The sequence below is a fragment of the Gadus macrocephalus genome, chromosome 11 (assembly GCF_031168955.1).
Source record: "Gadus macrocephalus chromosome 11, ASM3116895v1".
In the NCBI taxonomy this organism is placed as follows: Eukaryota; Metazoa; Chordata; class Actinopteri; order Gadiformes; family Gadidae; genus Gadus; species Gadus macrocephalus.
The window spans coordinates 15,768,548-15,779,649 of record NC_082392.1 but is presented as its reverse complement, the minus strand read 5'-3'; the positions used below and the strand labels follow the sequence as shown (position 1 = coordinate 15,779,649).

At 44.0% G+C, this 11,102-nt stretch overlaps 1 protein-coding gene across 1 annotated transcript; it reads right to left on the bottom strand.

Annotated features, from left to right (window-relative positions):
* Positions 1-3,108: 3,108 nt before the first annotated feature.
* gdf6a (growth differentiation factor 6a) lies at positions 3,109-10,546 on the bottom strand. Its single transcript, XM_060065219.1, has 2 exons — positions 9,565-10,546; positions 3,109-5,962 (listed from the first exon to the last, which is right to left on the bottom strand). The coding sequence occupies exons 1-2, from the start codon at positions 9,917-9,919 to the stop codon at positions 5,058-5,060; spliced, it is 1,260 nt and encodes a 419-aa protein (XP_059921202.1). The 5' UTR covers positions 9,920-10,546; the 3' UTR covers positions 3,109-5,057.
* Positions 10,547-11,102: the final 556 nt, after the last annotated feature.

Here is an 11,102-nt window from a genome sequence, read left to right as displayed (position 1 = left end):
CAAAGACATTCCTCTAGAAAATAAACAGAGAGAGAAGAGGTTTGGCTGGACACGTACTCCGTGCAGATCAATCAACCAAACTCGGGTTGATTTACTCTCGCCCTCTCTCTCTGGTGTCGGAGGTTCTGATGGCTTTCAAAGCCTTTGTCTCTGGAGCCTACCCAGACCTTGACGGGGCGAAAAAAAGAATACTTTTTGATCACCTATCTTACCGCGCAGCGAGGGAGGTTGAGGCCTCTAAAGCCCAGGTTTTTTGAAGCTGTGAAGTAGAGCAGAAGAAGTAATGAATGAAGACACCCTGCTCTTGGGTTTCTCCTCACCCCTAAAAGGTTGTGCAGTGCAATACAATTAGCAGGTTATCTACGGCGATGGGAAGTGAGTCTCTGCTGTCTCTCCCTGGCTACCTTATGGTCTGATGATTGGTTTTGGGTCCTTTTATTGTCTGGGTCAATTAGGTGGTCCTCGGCCCTTAAAACTCCAGAGGTATAGCTGCCCTTCGCGGGTCTGAAGTGACATAAGAGATGGGCAGATGCCCCATTAGAGGGAACACCCAAATCCTTTGTTATGCTCGTGCTGTTGCTTCCTGGTTTGTTGTCCATTCTCTAGTTAAAGAGCAGCTGCCAAGGGCAACCATCAACTCTTTGTCGTGCGCTTCCCTCTCCGGTAATCCAATTAGAGAAGAAATCATTTGTTTTGTTTTTTATGTCTTGCTTACTGTTTGCAGAGCGGCTGAAACAAAAGAATGTTCTGAAATCATCTACGTCTTCATTGATTCCCCCCCACCACCCTCTCCGTCCCTTTCGTGTCTGACTGCTTCTGGGGAACAGGAAGAAGAATTGCAGAAAGCAGTGTGACCTCTGGCTTTGAGGCACAAGCGAGTGTATTTAGTGTTGAGATCCGCCCCTGCCTTTGTGCGGGGGCCCATGGTTCAATGGGAGGCAGCGGTAGGGGTCAGTCCAGGCATCTGCTGCTCCTCTGCACCACTCACCTCTCCATCTGGGCAGACCGCTGCTGCCCTTCTGGCCTCTGACACATAGGCACACCACACACGCAATGCGCAGTCCGACATACCTCAGGATGTGTGGGGAGGCATATGATGCTCTTTGTCACAAGACGAACCCTTCACAATATAAGCAGGACAACAAGCGGGGGCGAAATGAATGCGTAGGGTGTAGGGTGTTAATGAAACGTAAGAAGTAAAATTATAGGAAAAAAAGGTTCTGCTAGTGGTCCACACAGGAATGATTCACATGGTACCTCTTGCTCTCTCGCTCACCCCCTCGTCATTCTCTCTCTCTCTCTCTCTCTCTCTCTCTCTCTCTCTCTCTCTCTCTCTCTCTCTCTCTCTCTCTCTCTCTCTCTCTCTCTCTCTCCCAGACTTTTGAACTTTCAGCTGCAACCCAAGTCCAAGCGTGAGAAATTCCATGTGCATTATCTCATACCACGACTCAGTGCCCTTAATACATTCTTCTGCACGATCCGGAATCTTCGCCGTCCAAAAGATCGGTTTGATTTATCTCCTTCCTGTCGATAACGACATCACTGATAATGCAGGGGTTAAACACGGGGAACACAACATGGCCCCAAGCCTTGGAGCGAGTCCCGGGCGTTCCACTCTGACCAACACCTAGTAGATCTTCGCTCATGATGCCTCTGCACATGCATCGCGGGTCTCTTACGAGGAGAGCATCTATGCACAGATGTGAGGTGTCAAGGCTGTATTTGTGTTACACATTCTCCGCATTTCTGATGAAAAGGGCCGGCTTCTTTGCCAATTTCTTCCTTGAATAAACTAAAACATTAGGACGGAGTTTCAAATAAACACAGAGCTTCTCTTGCTCGCTCCCTCCCTCCCTGAATGAGCCCACGGCAGATAGACAACAACGTGGTTCGTATGAAGAAGGAGTTTAGAGAGGGGTTCAATGTAAGAGTGAGGGATTGTGCTGGGGGTAAACAAAGCATTCCATTCCTTTTCATCACCATTTAACTGTTTCCCTATATTCAGTCTTCCGCTCAGTGCAGTGCCCAACAGACCCAGGAGCTTGTCAAATAAATATAAATCAAACGTTTACTCCGTAAAGTCACCTGGTGGTACGTTTCATATCTCTGTCCCCCCGCCCCAACCCGCCACCCCCCCCCCCCCCCACCCCCCCCCCCCCCCCCCCCCCCTTGCGTTAATACGGGCTAAACTATGACATATAATCATGGATTTTGAAGTTCTCCTTCAAAGGCTGCACACATATTTCTCATCTCTATTTGGGATAATCACCAAAGCATTCACAATCATTTTTTGTACTGCTGGCTTTTTCTTCGACAAAACCCCCAGCACTTATCCACATATCGGGGAGAGGAAAGTGCATCACTAGTAGCAGCCGCGCATAGCTTCCTGGTGATGCCCCTCCATCCGCCACATAGACATGGCCTGAAGGGCCATTTGGTTATACTCAGGGGAATGGTTGTTGTGTCAGCCATTTGCAGGACTGCTAAAGAGTGCACTTAGCATCCTCCACTTCCCCTAGCAAACATGTGGGGAGTGACATGATACTGTACAAGGGCCTGGACAACATATAACATTTCAAAGCTATTTCCTAATTGTTTCCAGGCCAAGGTCGATAGCCTATATGGAAGCAATCCCTGCTTTCAAACGTACCTTTTTTTTTTCATCCACAGATTGGGAAACATTAAAGTGTTAAGTAAACTTGACCCAGGCTGGCTAATTCATTGGGAAATAGCTGTGGTTCATGGATTCAGTAACATATCAGTGACAGTCCGTGTATTTCCTTTTGCTTGGATGGTCACCATATGTTTACATAGCTTTTTTTGAACGGTTCTGAACCAGACGTACACTGAACAATGACATTCATTGTCTGCGATTGTAGAGTGAATAGTTTTAGACGGGTATAGAATATTTCGCTTTCATAGCATAAGGCAACAGACCCTGCAGACACATTGGGGATCATATACTGTCATTTCAATCATGTAAAATTTTGAAACCTATTTCTGGATAGTATATTGTACAACTAGCTACTAAAATAGCACAAGTCAACCCTTGGATGATCCATAAGCTTAAGAAATGCAATTTAAGAACATTTAAGTCAGTTAGATTGATGACTTTGATTATTTTTTAAAGACTGTTTAATATGCATAGATATAGGACTGGAACACAAACGATCAATGTACAAATAGAATCTCATATCTTGTTATTAACAGTCATAGTAACTAAAAAAACGAAAAAAACAGCAAATAGTCATTACTTCTTTCTCACCACAAATACATTGATGGAAGATAACATTCTTTGCTTCTGATTTCAGTATTGAAAGACAATGTTATGGTTCTACAATGTTTATTTTACTCCATTGAAACTGGCCAGGGTCTTAAATAAATCCGCTCCATAAGTAATAGCCAACCAACCACACACTGCGGATGTTTTTGTGTGTCTGTAGACAACGTGTATTGCCAGTCATGAGGCTCAAAGCACATGGGAGGCTTGAAGAAAGGAGGGCGGAGCTTAAGATGGGAAGAACAAGGAGGGTAGATTTGCTCTTTATATTGGACTTTATTTGTACAGTAATGGGGTCAAATGTTATCCAATAATATAGGAATATATATGATTTTTTTTATATAGCATTGAAAAACTCTTTACACTTTAGGTGAATGCACCTCAAAACTCAGATCCTCTATGCGATTATGAGGTAGACATTAATAATGGTATTTCCACCCTCTGCAAAAAAAAATATTGAATACACCTTAAATTACTCTTATTAATGTAAGACATATACGATTATCAGGGAACTCTGTACACCACAAATAATAAAATAATTATAGAATAGACATTTTAACAATTTGAGTGCATCTATATATTTACAAAGAAACGTTTCTCATTTCTTCATTAGTTGCACTTTGTAAAGTTTTTTTCACTATACAAATATTTACAGCTCAAAACAATGAACAGCAGTGCATTAAAAGCTAATGTGCATTTAAATATCATCTCCTCTCGAGTCTTTCTTTCGGCCATTCTTTTCAAAGGAACAACCGCGTGACTTTAACGCAGTTAGATGTGGAAGTGCATTTAGTATAGAAACCGACTCTGAGCAAGTGTTTTTCTCAGGAACGTCTAAAGGCAGCGTGGTGCACCCCGTACTTTGTCTTCACAACAACCCTTCCGCTTTAATGTAGGCACGTCATGGTTTGTGTCCGTTTTGTCGAGACTAACGGTCGTCTGTGTAGACCTCAGAAAGGGCCTGGCGTTGATTGGGAACCTGGATGGAGGCAGCTCATGATAAATCCCTATAGGGGGGTGGGGAATCTCTTCAAGGCATTCTGCGCTATTTCTCTTCCTCAGAGTCAAACCAACGTGTGTGTCCAGTAGAATGTGGAGCTGGGCCCTTCGGGGCCCGCCGGTTGAGGGCACATCGGGGCGAGCGGGACAGTCCCCAGCTGGGCCATGGCAGTTAAAGCCATGGGTCCCATCGCAGGGTCGACTGGGAGAGCTGCAACAAACTGGCCAACCCCGGCTTCTTCTGGCACCGAAGGCACGAACAGGTGCATCGTTCAGCCCGGACCTGTACTCAGTCGGCCAGTAATCCTAGGACGTGTGGTGGACTGACTCGGTGTTGGCGCGCGTAGCGCAACCCAATTGGCGAGAGGCTCCCACGGATTCCCACGTCCTTCTGATCCTGGCCCACTATTCTGTTCCTTCTGTCCCTCTTTCTATACTTTCGATCAATCTTTGTATAGGCCTACCTCGTTAAATCCATGTCTTGGGGGCATTGGGGAAACTAAGTCCGATTGCTGATGGTTTCTTTTTTTCCGAGTTGAAAATGTGTCGTGACGTGTCATGTCATTCCAATGATTGTGATGTGTGAGTCTGAATAAATAGCAAACGGCGCCTTGTAGGTCTATCCCTTTTTTTATATATAACAATCGCCTCGTGGTGTGCTTTTTTTCTGTACTTGTGTGTGGGGAAACGCGCATGCGTGCCAACTTAACAAAATGTTTTTACCGCCATTTAACGTGGGGCTATCTTCCACCGATGTTGACCTCTGACCCCACCAGAGCTACCTGCATCCACACTGCTCCACCACCATGTCCTCGTACTGCTTATACACCACGTTGTTGCCCGAGTCGATGTAAAGGATGCTGATCGGACTGAGCTTGGTCGGGACGCAGCAGCTAGGCGGCGTGCTGTTGGGGTCCATGGAGTTCATGAGGGTCTGGATGATGGCGTGGTTGGTCGGCTCCAGGTGCGACCTCAGGGGGAAATCGCACACCCCCTCGCAGTGGTACGCTTCGTAATCTAAGGGTGCGATGATCCAGTCGTCCCAGCCGAGCTCCTTGAAATTAACGTGCAGCGCCTTTTTGCTGCATCTCGATTTCGTCTTCTTCCCGTGTCTCTTCCCATGGCGGTTATTCAAAGCAGTCCTCCGTCTGCGGCGGGCTTTTAACTGGAGGCCCCTGTCCTCCTCCTCCTCCTCCTCCTTGCCTGAGCCCCGCGACTTGATTTTCTCTTTCATTTCATTGAAAAGATTCTCCCTCTTCTTGGACCTGGCGTAGACCACGAGGATGGCCTTCTCCTGCTGGGGGCGGCCGGTCCGGTCCAGTCCCAGCTGCCGCAGGTCCACCTCCGTGTCGGACCGACCGAGGGTGACCTTGAGGTGGAAACAAAGCGGGGCTGGCTTTCCCGTGGCAGAACGCGGATGGTCTTTAAACATGTCCCACACGTCCATAACCTCCCATCCCGGTTTTCTGGAATCCAGCGGATCCAGTGATCTGGAGTGCAGGGGTCTTTCCGAGCGACACGGGTACAGCTGGAGGTTGTATGGGCCCGTCGCTGGGACCTGGACTTCCGTGGACGCTTTTCTAAATATCCTCAACTCCGCTCCGACGAGCTCCTCTTTGTCTGAAAGTGCCGAGACATCAAACAGATAGCGTTGTCGTCGCAGAGGAGAGTGCAAAGGATCGTCTGCAGGATAAAGGAGAGAAATAATTGCAGTCAGATTCACTTAGAGTGTACAGTGCTCAGCAGGGGGAGGGAGGGAGTGCATTCCCACATGAGAGGGCAGAGGATTTACTAAGGCCCGATCACATCTTATATTTGGTTTATGCCAAATACCTAGTTAACGCTTGACTGCTTGATCAAATGGAAGTATGTTTTTAACATAATAAAATAGCACGGCTGTGCCTAGTGGACGTCGATATGTATTTGTAAATTTGATATCAGGGCTGATATTAATTTGTCTTTCGTTCCCGAATCAGACCTTGAATGATTCGCTTCATTAAATCCATAAGAAGCCGGACATAATCTAAGCTATTGTTATTCTTATTCAATGTAATCAAGCATATCCAACGACATTAAACCCTTACAGCATGCCTACTTTCAGCGAAAAATGACCCACATTGACGGAATATTTCGGCCTACTGATTTATTTTTATTTGACAATCTGAATTATACCCCATTAAAATGGTAGAATCAATGTATACGAAGTTTGTGTCGAGATTCTTGTTCAGCCAACACAAAGACTTCAAATTATAGGACTCACCATAATGGTATACCTGTTTTATAGCCTATAGGCCTACCTATTATTAAAAAAACGAGTCCAATCATTCGATTTCATTCAGTGTCTGCTCTAATAATAATCTGATTCGAAAGATTTGTTCATGCCACAAGTTAATTTCACTCAATGATTTATTATATAATTTCACCATGTGCCGTAAAACACATTCGGCCTATATGAATTAGCCCTGCTAAATTATTGGGAAGCACTTAAATCCAGATTACTGGAATATGTCTCGATTTTGGTTGGAACATGTTTTATTACAAATTGTTGAACAAACACGAGGGACATTCATAAGTAACGATATTTAGCGCCGAGTCAAAAGAACAGCACAACACGGCACCCACACTCCACCATTAATGCCTTATTATTGTACATACCCCAAGGGCCTTTAAATGTTTCATCGAGGTAAACCAGTGTGCTTGAGATCCGGCCGTTCCTGATTTTTCTAAACTATACACTCGGTGGTTAAAGCTTTTTTCCGAGTTCATTTAGTTAAGAATACATACACCTTTACAACCTACATGTATAGATGTATTTCTTTCCAAAAAGGTGTCAGTGAGAAGAAATTATAATTGGATCATTTGTCTCTCTCTACGTTAAACTGCGACGTAAATCTATCAACGGAGACGTTGACATGTCATTATGTTACAAATTACAAACATTTCCTTTTAATATGATTTGGTAGTTGCATAAAACTGGTCAAACAATTCAAGACTATGTAAGTTATCAAACAAATAAAAACCACAAAAAAAATTGGAGCATTAACAAATGCTTTAAATCTCAAACTCAAAGTGTGATGTGTGTGTTACCATTTGGTCTTCAGCTTGAAATATGTATATCATTTAAATTTCATTATAGCTAGATTTAGAGAGCAAATCCTTAATTTGGGTTTATAGGCTGTTTATATGGACCTAAATATGAGTTTTGCTCAGATACATTCTCCAGTGTTTAAACAGAAACCTCAATGTGTTATAAATGTGTTATACCTATATATGTGTGTGTGTGTGTGTGTGTGTGTGTGTGTGTGTGTGTGTGTGTGTGTGTGTGTGTGTGTGTGTGTGTGTGTGTGTGTGTGTGTGTGTGTGTGTGTGTGTGTGTGTGTGTGTGTGTGTGTGTGTGTGTGTGTGTGTGTGTGGGAGAGAGAAAGAAAGAAAGGAAGAGGGAGAGAGAGAGAGAGAGAGCGAGAGAGAGAGAGAGAGAGAGAGGGAGAGAGAGAGAGAGAGAGAGAGAGAGAGAGAGAGAGAGAGAGAGAGAGAGAGAGAGAGAGAGAGAGAGAGAGAGAGAGAGAGAGAGAGAGAGGGGGGGTGGGGGGGGGGGACATGTTTCGGTAGCTTTGGAGGCCAACCAGAATCATCGTGAATTTCCTTTCATCAAAAGGGATTTTCAAATTGGATTGTTGTTGTTTTTTCTATCATTTTGGACAAGTGACTTCTCTTATAAATATTATTTCCAGAAAAAAAAATATCACCACCTAAAATCCCTCTGAGCCCACTGCAAGCTGGTGCGTAAAAGCTGGGTAACTATAGGCTAAAATATACGCGGCCGCCGCCAATAACTTGTCTTCATACAATAGGTTAAGCTGGCCTCTCTCCGTCGATGGTCATTCTGCATGGTTAATGAAATGCAACACTTTAAAATGTGGTGAAATCCCAAACGAAACCACGAAGGAGCAAAGTAAGAACGGAAGACAAATATTGTGTTCCGCAATTAAAGTGGCGGTCGCACGGGGAGGCGCGCCTTTCAAACCCAACCACTTCACAGCGAAGGAAGTACTCTTTCATTCAATTTTTTTTACTTGACGTTTTGAGGGTGCCATCGGCTGAGCTAGGCCATTATAGTAGAAAGACACTGGTTGATATGTTATGACACGAACTCTCAATTAGATCATATAGAGTTCAAATATACTCCAATCAGCGGTTCGATGCAGCAACCCTCGCAGGGGACCATCGAGGGGTCAAAGCCGGGGACACATGAAATCCAAAACCCAGGAGAAATTCGCTCGTTTTTCTATAACACCGTTAAACAGACTTTCCAAAAACCCGAGCGTCGGGGTTTTAAATAGAAGTGGACGCAAAGAAAGATTGCCTTTATTTAGCGTTAATTTGTGCAAAGATTAACTCGGGGTGTTATTTCCCTGTTTGTTGGCTCGGTTTCTGTTTATTTGATTGTGTTTGCTTACTCTGTTCAGTCCCATCACTTGGTTACACATTTAACTGACCCAAACACCTGCTCTTCACATCACCCCACCCCACTGTGTCAACGTGGTCCGCCGCACCGGGTTCAAAGGAGATTTAACTAGACAATGTGGAATTACAACCTTTATTCATTTGATAATTTCTTCCGTAAAACCGGGCAATAGGCCATTGTGCATAATATTGAATAGATAAAAAGCGGTTTAAAATGTTCAGTTGGTTTATCTGGAGGAGGAAATGTTGTTCGGCCTTCATTTATGGTGTAGTTGGTCGGTGATTTATAACTCACTCAGAGAAAGGCTCAATTAGGGTTTTACTGTCGTGTTACTCGAGGGTCAATTGAAATATAATATAACATAATGCTTAGCAAAGTTTACGCGCTTCAACGGCTCAATAAACTGTAGGCTATCTGGACCTTCCGTCGTTTTTAATTCATAGTGACTAATTTCTGGCAAATATATGTGCAGCTTGGTGGAGAATTTAGGTGCATAATAGATTTTATTTTGGATTAATTTCTTCATTCTGAATAAATAGGCCTACATCTAATTGATGTATTGAAAGGGATATAAACTTATATACTGACTCATGTTTGGCGTATAGGCCTACTTGTGGTATTTTTTCTCTGTTCTGTTTCTGATTCTGTTGTGTATTTCTATGGTTTTAACAAATATTGTATTTCATAACTAATGACACTGGCGATTTAGAAAAAACATGAATCCTACTTTGCAGACTCCTCGTCTACAATGGGCCTACACCAAAACAATACATGCCCAAAAACCCCTTGTGATGAAATCGGACCATAGAATCAAACCAACCTGCTCCACGGTCCACAAAACTTGTGATGGTGTTGGCAGATTTAGAGGAGAGGAAGAAGCTGGCGTTTAGTCCCAGTTTCTCCGCGGCGGAATAGGTCCTGTATATGGAAATCATATAGTCGTGGGGCACCACGGCGTACTTCAAGTCTTCACGGAGATGGTCCGTGACGGGAGAAGAGGAGAACATCTCTCGCACTAACAACTTGGATGATCTCTCCGCGTCAGGATGGGGCGCTCTGCCTCCCTTGTTCCTCCTCTGCGTGGAAGGAGAAATAACAGCAGCGGACTGAAAACATGGTATATTCCAGAGGAAAACAAAGAGCAAGTAAATCGTCACCACTCGAGATGCGTTCATGGTTGGTAACGTCCCAAAGAGGTCGAGGAGAAAAACTTTCAAGTCCAACAAGTCTTTGAGTAACCGCTGCGTAACCGGGAGAGTCGCGCGGCGCGGTCGGTCCAGACTCGGAGCTCTGCTTCACTTTTTTGCGCCTCTCGTCTCACTTGAAAAGTGTGCTGGCGCTCTGCAGACTTCGCGCAAGAGCATCGACTGAGTCGCTGGCTGATCGAGTCGAGGGGAACACGCCCACAGGACCAGGAGCTGCCGGCAGGACCGATGCAAACCGACCCGACCTACACGGCCGTTAAGAACGGATGAGGCTATTCTAAACATGTGTAAATAAATACAATCATCTAGGCCTACTACTTCTCCGATTTATTAATATACCGTAGGCTAACACCACCGGAAACCGATTGCAGTCCCCGAAATAACATGTTAACCAGGTCGGTACAGGTCAGCACACTTGGATGAATGTGACCATCCTGATCTTATCAAAAGCAAGGAAGAACAGTCTAGTTTAAAATTAGGCCTAGCAGCTACTATGGAAAAGTAGGCTTTACCAAAACGGAGCAAGTTGTTTTGTTAAAAAAATACCAAAACAATGTTTACAATTCTGTCTATTGGGGAAAAAAATAGCAGCCAGGTGATTTTCAGAACAACGGCAAGGCCAATCAGACGAGCGAATATGGTAGGCCTACTGGGCATGTCCTAACTGTGGAGAATTTGTTGCAAAGGAACCACCATGCTTTTCATGGTCTCTACAGACATCTAGTGGTGAAAGGTTGTAGTTACACGTTTTAACGTTAAGAAACGGTTGCAATGAATGATGCCGCATTGTCATTTAATAAAATATCACTACCTATGTGCAGATTGTTCAGATGGATCTATGACATCTATTCAGATCATGCTAAGGCAAAATAAACTCGAAAAAAGTACATGAAACAGAGTCTCTCTTCAGCCTTCAAGTGAAATGTAGGCCTATCGTTTTAAATCACATTTGTCCGGTCATTAGTCATTAGGCTGTATTTTAATATTTAAGTGATACAAGTTGTATTTCTCAGCCTATAAGACATATATATCAAATTACCATCAACGTGTTGCATTAATTAAATTGTGTTGTGTAACTGTTGTCAATTCAGTTCTCGTAATGCATTGAAAAGTGGATTTTTCCATGTGAGAAATATTTTGTTGAGTCATAGCC